Here is a 14,590-nt window from a genome sequence, read left to right on the forward strand (position 1 = left end):
AAGAAAAAAGGAATAACATGTTATGGTAGTTGTTGTTCATGTTATGGTAGTACTGTTATCTACTAAACTACTTTAGTGATGAAAATTGCCTTCCACGCTTTCCCAGTTTTGAACAAATTCTTCTCTTGAAACAGCCCAGCCCAATAATTTCCAGCTGGAAGGCAGCATACATAATTGGAAATTGGGCCAACTAAACCATTTCCATTGTAAATCTAATGCCCAGTTATGAGGCAACAAACTTATAATGGGCACAAGTTATTAATTTTGAGTAAATGTGCAGTTTAGTAGCCTCTTTTCTTTTGGGCTTGCTAGCTTCTTTTCTTCCATCCCTATGAACATTATAAATATGGTTATTAGTCATGTTACCCTGTATTCACATACACACATTAAAGGTTTAAACAAAATATAGAGCTTATTCATGTGAAGCAAGGTTACACATCCATTGTAACATCTCATTCTAGATGTTTTTCCTTCTTTCTAGCTACCTATGATGGGAAAGACACATGGCTAGTGAGAATTCATATAGTTGATCGAGATCCACAACAGACCTACATTGTACCTACTAGGTGCTCAAGCACCCATTATTGTTGAACACACACACATATAGAGTAAAATTAAAGAAATGGAGAGATTGAGCACCTAATTTCGGGATATGTTAATGGGTGCGATGGTTGAAAAAATGGATCATATGCCGCTGAGCTCCTTTAGCTTAAAATTCCTGAGTCCGCTATTGCCCAAGATAACTTGGGATTGTGGCATAATTATTGTTGTTTCCTTTCTTTCTAGATCATTGGAGTAGTTCATGTGTTGGTAAACCATGAGCATCATCTTGTGTTTTGATAGAGCAGAGTTAAAATAGCATTTTTAGTAATCCATTTGATATAGGGGTGGGCATATTTCGGTCCGAACCGAAAAAACCGATCGAACCGAAAATATTTTTATTTCGGTTTCGGTTATTCGATTTTTTCGGTCGATTTCGGTTTAAAATTTCAATTTTTCGGTTCGATTTTCGGTTATTCATTTATTTGGTTCGGTTAACCGAAAAACCGAATTATTAGCAAATCAATAAATTTTTGGTTGGTTTCAGTCTAATTTATCGAAATTTTAAAAGAAAACTAACAAATTCGTCAGTCCAATTATTACGTAGAGAGAGCCCAATATGATAATGTTCAAACCGAAATAAAAAAATCGAACTGAACCGAACCGAAATAAAAAAATCGAACCGAACCGAACTTATTTCAGTTCGGTTTCGGTTACTACTTTTACAAAACCGAAAACTAAATAACCGAACCGAATTTCTTAAAATCGAACTGAACCGACCGAACGTCCGCGCCTAATTTAATAGAGGATAGAAGGTTTATACTAACAAAGACAACTCATGAGAAGTTTGTACGAAGATGAAAGATCCATTAGGTTAGAAAGAAGTAGGAAATATAACAAAAGTCCACTTAGTCTAATTGGTCCCTACTATAGGTGTGAGAAATTATATATATTACTCCCTCCGTTCACTTTTACTTGGCATGTATACTAAAAATTAATTTTTATTTTTATTTGTCATTTTAATCATATCAATAGAAGACACATTTTTTTTCCTGTTATATCCACAGTATTTATTACTCATTTCAAATTATTTTTTCAAATCCAATAAAATATGCATCAATTAATATGGGTATCATGGTAAATTATACATTTCATTTATTATTTTTTAAAAGGCGTGAAAAATCAAAACGTGTCGAGTAAAAGTGAACGGGAGTATTTGCTTTTTGCTAGTTAAAGAGGAGAGACTTGCTTTCTGCTAATTAAAGAGGCTAAAGTAGGCTTTCAAGGAACGCCTAGAAAGACGCTTTGTATCTCACACACAAAAAAAAAAAAAAAATGTTAAAGGTTAGAAGAACCAAACCCAAATTAGACGTTCAAACTGGTTTTTCGTTTCGGAAAAGAGAATTACTCATGCTTATTGTTTGTATGATAGCATGACTTGTATTTTCTATATATACTACTTTTATCATTTAATTATGCTTAATGGATACTAAATATTTTCACCTCGCGTTATTACTTAACCTAGGTAAACAAATTTTGATTTAGTGTAAGAAAATATTTTTCCAGTTCCAGAGTATACAACTTTGATCAGTCATCAGTGTTATCTCAAAATACATCCTTGTCTATGGTGGAATAAGAAAGTAACAAACAAATCAAGAGAGAATGATAATTGTGGAAAAAGTATCTTTTTCCCCACTTTAATCTTCTTCCTTTGGTACACGCAATTTAGCTTGTGAAAAGAGTTCATTAATAGTTCTATAAGTATATGGGTTTTCTTAGATAAAGAGTTCTTGGTCCAACCCATCCAAACCTGATGTCTACCAAATTTTAACTTTATTACTATTTTTCCCCTAAATTCCACTCTAATATTGCATGCCAACGGGTATGTATCTAATGACTAATAGTTAGACTAGGAAAAGGTAACCCTCCAAATTTATATAAAAAAAAAAAAAAAAAAAAAAATTGTATACGTCACCAATCACGAAATAAATTAAATGTGCATATGGACCTTAGTTTTGGTGCTTTTTAAAAACAAGTTGTTAATAATTTCAAAGTAGACGACATTATTTTGAACTTTACAGAAAGAAGCTTTGTAGATTTTCTACTGAGATGTATTAAGAAATTTTTTTATTTTTTTCGAAATCAATGTTTGTTCATAAAATTTTCAATCTTCACTTGAAGATGCATTTTGGAAATTTTCGAAAATTTAAAAAACTCCAAAAAGGTGTTTTTCAAAATTCACTCAAATCACCCACAAAACTTCAAAAACAACCTAAAATTATAATCATGTCCAAACACAACTCTAAATTTCAAATACCATTTTCATTTAAAAAAAAATTCCCCGTATTTTAGAATTTTACGATTCTTATGTCCAAACTCCCACTAAGTAGTATGAAATTTTAGGAGAGGAAAAGAGAGAAGTTAACGTGAAAATTTGCCCCTTATCATACTCTTTTACAAAATTTGCCCCTAACCTCTTTAATTATTTGTAAAATCATCATTTTTGGTGGCATAACAAATATAACAACCACTTCTCCTTACAAATTTAACTTTCCTTTCTTTTCAGTTAATTACAATCGATTTCGCTAGCTTATTAAACAAACAAGGTAATTCAAAGGATACTATGTACTACAGGATATAGATAGCTAAAATTGTAGACTATTAGAAATTGAACTACAACAATAATTGCATCATCTATATCTTAATTAAAGTAATTAACAATCTAGCCATCCCCTCCCTTCTACCGACAAAAAGTTAAGAGCCTGTTTGGCCAAACTGCCAAAAGCTATTTATTTTAAAAAGTACTTTTGTTCAGAAGTACTTTTCGAAAAAATACTTTTGGAGATTAGCAGTTTGTGTTTGGCCAATTCCTTTGATAAGTACTTTTTACGATATTTGATAAGTAAATTGTGTTTGGCCAATCTTTCCAAAAAGTACTTTTGAGTATCAAATTACACTAAAGGACAATAAAGGTTTAGTTTACAATTACCATTATTTAGAAAGAAATTTTTTAAATATTTATTATAAATAAATTTAATTAAAGTATAAAACTTAAAATAATATATATTAAAGGTTTTAATCAATATAAGTGATAATTATATAAAAAGCAATAATATTGGTAGGAACATATGTGCTTACAAATTACATGTATGAAAAACACTATCAATTTGTGAGAAATCTGTAAGGCCCCGTAAGATTTCGCAAAGGAAAAAAAAATAATGTTTGTGGTGCCGAACTGAGCTTGGGTTGAACAATGCACTGGAAAGTAAAGAAAAAATTTGGGCAGAAGAAATACACTTCTGCGGTCCACTATGGGGCCATAGAATCACTCTGCGGACCGCATAATGGTCGCAGAGTGAGACAGTCTTTTGAGCCATTTTTTTGATGTCATTTTCGCGGCCCATTATGCGACCGCAAAACCATTTCGTGGGCCGCACTCTGATCGCATATCTAGCTTTGAGATTTTTCGGAGGGAGGTTCTACGGCGCATTATGCGACCGCAGAACAGGTCTGTGGGCCGCATAATGACCGCAGACCGAGTCAGATTTGCCCAGTTCTGGAGGGCAATTATGCGACCTATTCTGCAGACCGCATAAGTATTATGCGGTCGCATATGCGACCGCATACCCTGTTACGGAGCTTCATTTTTGAGATTTTTAAACCCGACCCTATTTCGTTAAAACATATGCCATAGTTCATTTTTAGCATATTTCTGATATTTTTAGAGTGAGAAAGAGTTCTTAGAGCGGGGAAGTAACCTTCAACCTAATATCCAACAATTCTTGCTCAATCCTTGAAGATTATCAAGAAAGTCCTCACCTTAAAGGTAAGAATATATGCCCTACCTCTTAATTTTAAAAATCTACAAAAAAGGGGATAATTAAAAATATAATTATTGGGTGTGAGGGTTATTATCTTGCAAGCATGTGTTATCAAATAACGTGGGAAGGTTGTGAGCTAAAAATGGTAAAGAGTGGTTTGTGGGATGATGAAATTCTCCATAAAAGGAACTTGAAACCTTAATGCATACCTAGTGTTTGATAAAATGCTCAAATGAGCTAGAACCATGATCATCCTCCTAATTTTTAGTTCAATTTGTTATATTTTCTAAATTGAAGTTGCTAAGAATTCCGGATCATTTTAGAGTTTAAGGAAGCTCAATTGAGGTATGTTGGCTAAACCCCCTTCTTCTTAGAATAGAATCACACGGTGTTCATGTAATTGGTGTAAGTTCCAAATTGATCATTATAGAATTGGCTATTCCTAACATGTTTATGTTGAAAGATGTATGTTCAATATTTATTCTAAATGCTTCATCATGTCATCTTGCCATTTTGGGATGCGTTCAAAATGTAGAATATGTGTTAGAAATATTAAGACTTCATGTCAAGATCGAACAAAGGTTGTTATGCCAAATTATATGAAAAGCCTCTATGTACCTAAGATTCCCAAATTGCTCATATGTGAATTTAATGTCTTGAATGGGAAGCCTTATTGTTGGTGATAATGATAATGATGTTTGAATATGGAAAGGGGAACTGGAATTATGAAATACGGCCAAGTGCCAAGAATGACTTTATAATTGTGGCCACTAGTGCCAATGAATCGAAAGGATATGAAAGAAGTATGATGTGAAATGATTGACTGAAAAAGGCAATGTCTTGGGTGAGACGGCCTAGCCGATCGGGCCGCGATCGGACGCCATGCCGTACACATGGTGGTGACTGTGCTGGAAATTATAATGAAATTGTGGTTATGGTTGATGTCTCAAATGAGACGACCCAGCCGATTGGGTCGTGATCGGACTCCGTGTAAGAATACAGTGGTATTGTGAATTATGGTATATCGGCATTAAAGATCATCCAACCTAATAACATGAAAATTGACTTGAAAACTTATGTGATCCTTAACTTGATGTTTTAGTATTATTTGAAGCTCTTATTGAATTCTTGACTGTTTCCCTTTGTATTATTATTGATTCTATTGAGATGGTATTTAGCTTTACATACCAGTACTATTCGACAGTACTAACGTCCCTTTTGTCGGGGGCGTTGCATCTTTAAATGGATGCAGGTGGATCCATAGCAGGTAGTGTTGATCAGCGATAGTGGTACATCCTCTTCCCAGCAGACTTAGTGAGCCCCACTTTATCCCGGGGTCACGTATTGTATCTTTTGTTCATATTATTATCACGTCTCGAGGTATAGCCGGGGCCTTATTGCCGGCACTATCATAACACTCTTTTGTATCTTTTAGAGGTTTCGTAGACACTATGCGGGTTGTACATGGGTGCTAGAAAAGTCAAACATATTATATTGTGTTTTGATCTCTTGTTCCACTCGAATCATAAGAATGTGTGTATCTTGAAACTTAAAAATGATGTAACCAATGAGATGATTTAGTATTGTATATACGATCTTCCTACTATCTAATTATTGAAATCATGTCTTCTCTTGATCATGGGTGAGTTGGGTAGAAAGTATCTAACAGGCTTGCTCGACTGGGTTCACTCGGTTGGGCGCCTATAGCGCTTCCCGAGGTTGGGGCATGACAAATTTGGTATCAGAGCCTAAGATTTTAAGGTGTCCTAGGATGTCTCGGAGTCGTGTAGAGTAGAGCCCTTCTTATCGGTGTGTTGTCGACCACATCTATAAGTTGGAGGCTACTTGGACATTTAGAAATAATACCCTTCTTTGATATTCTGGATCGTGCGATGAAACTGATTGTGAAACTGTTCCTTCTCTAACTCGTGCATCCCTTTAACTTTCAGAACATGGTACCTAAGACAATAGCAAGAACTGGCCAAGGAGCCAATGCCGCATCATGAGTGGCAGTTGACCCTTTATTCTGTGATGCAGGTGAATACCTGAGGGGTGAGGATAATCCTCTGACTGCTACATTGCCTGATTCCACTACACCTGACCAGGCCATACCAGTTCCTGCACCTACTGAGGGTGCATCGGTTCCTCCAACTGATATTCCGGTTCTACCTCCAGCCCCAGCTTCCGGTTCTGGTATTTCTTACGGGGATGTTAGGTGAGCTATCCAGATGCTGACACGGATAGTGGCTTCTCAAGCCCAGAGATCAAATGTTACACCCACTTCCTTTAGACAACAAGGGGATTCTAGTAGTTCCGGGGTGAATAAGTTTCTTCAGTTGGATCATCCGGTGTTCACTGGTGCTAATGCCGAGAAGGACCTACAAGACTTCATTGATGAGATGCATAAGACTCTTCGAGTTATACGCACTACTGAGACGGAGGGAGTGAAGTTGGCCGCCTACCGCCTGAAAGGGGTGGCCTACTCTTGGTTTGAGCCGTGGGAGGACTCTCGGGAGGAGGGGAGCCCTCCAACGAGGTGGAGTGAGTTTACTGACGCTTTCATGGACCATTTCTTGCTGGCTGAGACTAGGGCAGATTGTGCCACAAAGTTTGAGAACCGTAAGCAAGGAAGTAAGAGTGTGTGGGAGTATCACAAGGAGTTCACGCGTCTATCTAAATATGCCATTCTCATGTTGGCTACTATGGAGGCTAGAGTGCACCGGTTTGTGCAGGGCCTTAGCCCCTTGGTTATTAATGAGGCCGCTACAGCTGCCTTAAATTCAGATATGAACTATGGGAAGATGGTAGCATTTCTCAAGCTATAGAGAACCGTAAGTTGAAGAACAGAATGGAGCGAGAGGGTACCAGTAAGGCCCGGTCCGCGGGCAACTTTGGGGAGTCATTTGGTGGGAGAAGATCAGCTTTTAGGGGAGGGTCATCAGGGCCATCCCAGTCTGTTGCTAAGTCTTCAGTCAGTGCACCGCCAGCAGGGCCCAGTCAGAAGCAGGGGAGTCGTTTCAGGCCCAATCAGGGCAGCAGGGGACCACACCAGCAGGGCCAATCAGGAGGGAGATTCCAGCAGCAGCGGAGGCCCCCATGCCCCAGGTGTGGGAAGATGCACTTGAGGATCTGCTACATGGACCTACCTATATGTTACAGGTGCGTATTGAGGGGTCATATTCAGAGGGAGTGTCGTTCATCCCGCCAGGGTGCGGGTAGGGGCACAGCACAACCATCCAGTTCTGCAGCTGCTACATCTTTAGCACCCTCTCCATCTTGAGGCACCCCAGCCCCAGCAGGGCGTGGTGCAGCTAGGGGTGGTGCGCAGAGTTTAGGAGGACCCAACCGTTTCTATGCTATGAGTGGTCGCCAGAGTGCAGAGGCTTCTCCAGATGTTGTCACAGGTATATTGACTGTCCAATCTCATGATGTATATTCTTTTATTGATCCCGGTTCCACCTTGTCCTATGTTACCCCTTATGTTACTATGGAATTTGGGATAAAACCGGAACAACTTCCTGAGTCGTTCTCTGTATCTACTCCGGTTGGCGAGTCTATTGTGGTCGTACGGATTTATAGGGGTTGTGTTGTCACGGTGCGTGGTCGGGACACCATGGCCGATCTCATTGAATTGGAGATGGTCGATTTTGATGTAATTATGGGAATGGATTGGCTTTATCCATGTTTTTCCAGCAGACTTAGTGAGCCCCAGTTCATCCCGGGGTCACATATTGTATCTTTTGTTCATATTATTATCACGTCTCGAGGTATAGCCGGGGCCTTGTTGCCGGCACTATCATAACACTATTTTATATCTTTTAGAGGCTTCGTAGACACTATGTGGGTTGTACATGTATGCTAGAAAAGTCAAACAGATTATGTTGTGTTTTGATCTCTTATTCCACTCGAATCATAAGAATGTGTGTATCTTGAAACTTAAAAATAATGTAACCAATGAGATGATTTAGTATTGTATATATGATCTTCCTACTATCTAATTAATGAAATCATGTCTTCTCTTGATCAGGGGTAAATTGGGTAGAAAGTATCTAACAGGTTTGCTCGACCAGGTTTGCTCGGTTGGGCGCCTGTAGCGCTTTCCGAGGTTGGGGCATGACAAAAATAACAACCTAGGTAGTATTGCATTATGTCAACTATATTATATGCATGCACGCTAAAACAATATATAAATAATATTATAAATTGAAGATCATATAATATTGGTATACTACAAAAGAAAAACAAAATCACACCTTATGAAAGTATTTGAATTTTGTGATTAACCTTATTATTTCAAAGAGTAATATGAGACTAAGAAAAGAAGAAACGGCGGAAGAAAAAAGAAGAGATCTATTTATAGTAGAGAGATTATTCTAAATAGAGATAAGAGAAGAAGAATAAAAATATGGTAAAAATAAAAAAGAGAAGAAACAGATGGTAGAGATAAAAAAAAAGTAAGAGTTAAATTAAGGAAAAATATATAAGATACATCCTATACTTGTCCAGGAAAAGCAGTTCCACACTCAATCTTTACGGGTGTTCTATTACCTCCTTATTATTGTTCAAATTGAATTTAATACCATCCACAAGCTGACGTGGCAAAATAATAATAAATAAATAAATAATGGGCGTGTTTTACTAAAATTAAATCACAAATTTTGATTTTTTTTCTTCTTTTTTTTTTATACAAAAAGACATATTTTCTTGCCCCCTTTTCATCTTTCACGTCCCCAAACCCTTCTTCTCCTTCTTAACGCCCTATCTCTCTTCTCCATTTTCGGACCTATAATCCAGATTTTCTTGTCCCTTCCCCTTTAATCTTTGTCTTCACAGCACACTCCTTTATTGTTCAATTACCTATTTTTTATTTTGACTCACCTCAAAATATTATTCTCCTTAAAGAACCTGCAACAACAAAAGAAAGAAATATTAATCATTTTAATAGAAGTGATAAAAGAGAAATAAAGATTCTGTTTAATATATAATCTCTTGAAGTGTAATATATTTATGAAATTGGTGGTGATTTGGAAATCCACCACAATCTAGTGCGTCAATCTGACATATAGTTTAATGGGTTTGTGGTGTTTTATGTAAATGGGTTCTTTTGAAATTGATTTTGAGCATATCGTTGACTTGTAACAGAAATTCGTCAATTTAATATACAATTTAATAAGTTTGGTGATGGTTGATGGAATTGATGATGATGAATTTGGCAGTGAAATCGGTGGTGTAGATTTGGAGGTGATTGGGTTTGTGATGGTGGTGTTATTGGTGGTAATGGAGGTTTGGTGGTAGGTGCGGAAGAAACAAAAAAATGTGTGAATAAAAAAAGGAAAAAAAGAGTTAAAAACACATGATGCTGACGTGGTGCTAACGTGGCATGCGCGTTTAATGCACCTTATACTGTGAAACTGGTATTATATTTTAGAAGTTGGTATTAAATTCACTTTGAATAAGGATAGGGAGGTACAAGGACACCCGCAAAAGTTGAGTGTGAAACTGATTTTCCTGGACAAGTACAGGGTACATCTGTCTAGAAAAAAATAATTTTCTGCTTCTGTTTTTGCTACTTGGAAGAAGTTAGAATTTGTAACTTCTTCCCAAAAGAAGAAAAACTGCTTTTGGTGCTGCTTAAAAGCACTTTTTTTTTTCTTTTGACCAAATACCTCTTATTTCGAAATAAGTACTTTTTGGATAAAAAAAAAATATTTTTGACCTCCCAAAGGTACTTATGAAGCCTAAAGTCTAAAAGTCTAGAAATTTTATAACTTTATTTTATTCGACGATTTGTGCTAACTTCAACATTTAGGTCGGAAATTTCCCAAATTATGAAAAATATATCTCATTTATTATTTTAATAACGCTATCACCTTTAATTTCTTTTGAAATGCCAAGACAAAGGTAGAAGTTTTAAATTAACTGGTTTTTGAAAACATAATAGTCCTTCTTTCTTTCTTTTGATTTACTAAGGATCACTTATGCACACCCAACACTAGACGGGAAATATCCTTCATTTCAATTTATGTGAACTTATTTTTTTTTTTAGTTTGTGCAAAAAAAGAATGACCGTTTTCCTTATTTGGAAACAATTTACCTTTATGTAATGATTTATAGCCACATAAAATATATGTGTCTCATTCTACACCACAAGTTCAAAAGTCTTCTCTCTTTTCTTAAACTCCGTACCCAATCAAATGGGTTCACATAAATTAAAACGGAGGGAGTATAAATTGAAACGGAGGGAGTATGTGATTTTGTGATTTTTTTTTTTGTCTATTTAACCAATAATCCTAGGTTATCAGGTGATACTAGCATTCAAATTCAAAAAGTTCATTTTTTTGTCAGCAAATTTCACTCTTCAAGTTTTTATTTGATCAGACGTGATTTGAACATCCCAATATTTGTCTTTTTGATATCTCCTGAACGTATTTTCATATCTTACAAATTACAAATTAAGAATCTAAAATTCTATTTCTCTAGTATCTGTTGTTGTATTCGAAAATAAAATTAAAACAGAAACAAAAATAGAAGTAGGAGAATTAAAATGTTTCGAGCCCAACATAATATTGTATTTGCTTAAGAAATTTAATTCCTTTACTGTTTTTCAAAGTTATTGGATTAATTTTTTTCAAGATAGAACGGAACAACTATTCTATAATATCGGCAATAAAATTTACAGAACTTCGTCGAACTCAATAAACGGCAACAAATCACACTGACACTTACGTTTTTGCTTTGGAAAATATTCAATTTCTGTTAAACTGCAAATTTTACAATAAAATTCTGCGCGGATTATAATATTAGATAAAATAAAATAAATAATAAAAATTTTGTCCAAAAAATTTATCAATTAGTTAAATCATTAGACCGAAGTCAAAGTCAAGCGTCGACGCCGACAACGCAAGGCTTAATCTCTTCTCAACTCTTTAAGAGCTAGAAGAATACTTCTATACATAAGCACATGAAGACGGTTCACTTGGTAATACCCAGAGAGAGAGAGAGAGAGAGAGAGAGAGAGAGAGAGAGAGAGTAGAGAAAAGGAGAAGGAAAGAGAGAAGCAGTTTTACTTGGTAAGGCTGGCTGAGCAAGCTGAGAGATATGATGAAATGGTAGAAGCAATGAAGACAGTTGCTAAGATAGATGTTGAACTGATTGTTGAGGAGAGGAATTTGGTGTCAGTTGGGTACAAGAATGTTATTGGAGCAAGAAGGGCTTCATGGCGGATATTGTCTTCAATTGAACAAAAGGAGGAGAGTAAGGGTCATGACCAGAATGTCAAGAGAATAAAGACTTACCAACAGAGGGTTGAAGATTAGCTTACAAAATATGCATTTACATTTTGTCGCTGATCGATGAGCACCTTGTTCCTTTGTCCACTACTGGAGAATCTGTTGTCTTCTTCTATAAGATGAAGGGAGACTACTATCGCAATTTAGCAGAGTTCAAATCAGGGGATGATCGTAAAGAAGCTGATCAGTCACTTAAAGCTTATGAGGCTGCTACTGCCACAACTAGCGCAAATCTTGCTCCTACTCACCCAATTAGACTTGGACTTTCATTGAACTTCTCAGTCTTCTACTATGAGATTCTGAATTCACCTGAGAGGGCATGCCACTTGGCCAAGCAAGCATTTGATGAAGCTATTACCGAACTTGATAGCCTAAGTGAAGAATCTTACAAGGACATCACCCTTATCATGCAGCTTCTTGTTAGATATATATTTTAATGATAGAAAATAACTTAATTCTAATTGCAGGAAATCAATCCCAAAGAAGGAAAGTCAATAGAATTGAAAAGATTCTAGTAAAGATCTTAAAGCAAGAATCAAGGACTCAAACGTGCAAGTCAAGATCCAAAAGTAAGAATCAAAGAGTAAATATGTTGTGATTACAGGCTTCATGAAAAATAAATATTTGATTCAGCTATTTACAGAAGGCATCAATCAATCAGTGTAGAAGATCTACAGAAAATATTCAATCACAAACGGCTTGCAAAGAAAAGGAAATTACGAAAGCAACGGTTCAGTAAAGGAAGTTCCATTTTATTCTTGGAAGAAAATCATCTTGATTGATTCTGAGGATCAACTCCCTTGGGCTGCCTTCCTTCTATGAAACTGTCATGCCGTGAAGAATGGAGCCCAACTCTTATATGTACAATAGAATATGCAAAGGAAGGATATACTTTGATCGAACCACTATCAATCTTTTTATTCTACTCCAAATAAGTATTGTAGTCTACTCTAGATTTACTTTGTAACTAGGGAGAGAAGAAAGAGAGAAAAATCACTGGTGAGGCATTCTATCAAGAAGCGAGGAAAGAAAAAATCTAGTGAAGAAGTTGTTGGTGTATAACAACACCAACCAACATGTACCAAGAAACATCATACTTGAAAGAGAACTCTTGAAACCCAAAGGGGACTGGACGTATGATACATTCTGAATCTGAACCAGTATAAAATATCATGTGTCATTTACTTTTTGCAATTTATTTTTTTGTATTTAGTTTACATCTCACATCAAAAGTGTAGTCGACTAGAAAGAAATTTAGTCGACTACCTCATACAAGAAAAGAAAAAATTATAATTCACCCCCTCTTGCACTTTCAATTGATATTAGAGCAGGCCTCACATATTTATCTTTTGCTTAACAGCTAGTGAGAAAAGATCATGTTAGACCAAGTAACTATTGGAACACTCTTTCAAGAAGGGACATCGCAAGTAATGCCACCATATTTAGATGGACAATACTTCTCTCATCGGAAGGATAACCAATCATTGATCCTGAAGATATCGATGAGTACACTGATGAGAAAATGGTTGTTGTCCAAGTTAATGCTAAAGCACGAAACTTGCTTTATAATGCTATAAGTGGAGAGGAATATGAGAAAATTTCAAGTTGTGACACGGCCAAGGAAATGTGGGACAAATTAGAAGTTACCTATGAAGGAACTAGCAAAGTGAAAGAAACCCGGATAAATCTGTTGGTTCACGACTATGAACTCTTCCAGATGAAAGAAGGTGAATCCATTGAGGAAATATTTGCACGGTTCAGCAAAATCATTGGCGATCTGAAAGCCTTTGGTAAATCCTACTCAAGTGCTGATCAAGTTCGAAAAATCTTAAGGAGTTTGCCTACAACATGGCAGACAAAAGTAGTTGCGCTTAAATCTCAGGACCTAGACAAATTGTCATACGATGAGCAACAAGGAGATCTTATAGCATTTGAGAAAACACATCTCGAGAAAATGCGTCAGGAAGAGAAAAAGAAACAGTTGCCTTCAAAGCTGCAACTGAAAGAATTGAGAATAATATTGATGATGATGCAGAAGCTCTTGAAGAAGAAATTGCTATGGTTTCAAGAAATATGAATGGATTGATGAGGAGATATATAAACACAAAAAAGGGTAGGATGGCATCCAGGAGAACCAAACAGTACAATGAACAAGACAAAAATAATGAAAAATGCTTTGAATATGGAAGGTATGGTCATGTTCAAACGGAATGCCCTGATCTTAAAAGAAAAGTCTCCAGACAAGCTGGAGCGATGAAGATGGTTCAGAACATGAAGAAATAGCAAATCTATGTTTCATGAATATTTTGGAAAATAATATGAAAAATACTCTGGATTCTAGACTGATGAAGATGTATCAGACGACGACTGTAAAGAAGATACTGAAAATTGCTTCATGAAACGAGATGAAACAAGTGAGGAACACCACAGGAAAAGTCAAAAAGGAAAATGGTATCTGGACAGTATGTGTTCTAGTCATATGACGGACGACAAAAATCTCTTCAAAGAAGTTACCAAAATCAATGGAGGAAACGTTAAGTTTGGTGATGACTCAAAAGGCAAAATTGTCGGTATTAAAACTATTCCGTTTAACAACAACTGTGATATCACGGACTAAATTAGATTCTGCTAAGCATCAGCCAACTATGTGGTTTTGGATATTAAGTGAAAACTGGTTGTGCTATTGAAGATGAATCAGGAAAAATCATTCTTTCAGGAAAGAGGTATGGAAATGTCTACATTTTAGATTGCATTGATAATATGAAAAGTCATATATGTCTTGCATCCATCACTGATGATCCCTGGCTTTGGCACAAAAAATCTGATCATGCTAGCATGCATTTGATTAAAAAATTCTCCAAATATAATTTGGTCATTGGACTGCCTAAACTAAAATATTCTAGAAACCATGTATGTGATGCATGTCAGCTTGGTAATCAA

General features: G+C 36.1%; 1 protein-coding gene and 1 pseudogene across 1 annotated transcript; both read left to right on the top strand.

The window, feature by feature from the left end:
* The first annotated feature begins 11,355 nt into the window (after window positions 1-11,355).
* Window positions 11,356-12,102, top strand: LOC104084811 (14-3-3 protein 7 pseudogene; annotated as a pseudogene).
* A 1,070-nt stretch (window positions 12,103-13,172) lies between these two features.
* Window positions 13,173-13,727, top strand: LOC138905808 (uncharacterized). Its single transcript, XM_070194325.1, has one exon. The coding sequence runs from the start codon at window positions 13,173-13,175 to the stop codon at window positions 13,725-13,727; it is 555 nt and encodes a 184-aa protein (XP_070050426.1).
* The last annotated feature ends 863 nt before the right edge of the window (window positions 13,728-14,590 follow it).

This window comes from Nicotiana tomentosiformis, chromosome 2 (genome assembly GCF_000390325.3).
Source record: "Nicotiana tomentosiformis chromosome 2, ASM39032v3, whole genome shotgun sequence".
NCBI lineage: Eukaryota > Viridiplantae > Streptophyta > Magnoliopsida > Solanales > Solanaceae > Nicotiana > Nicotiana tomentosiformis.

Bases quoted from the DNA above. Each gene is read 5' to 3' on its own strand.
- LOC138905808 (XM_070194325.1), top strand. From the start codon at position 13,173: ATGGTTGTTGTCCAAGTTAATGCTAAAGCACGAAACTTGCTTTATAAT.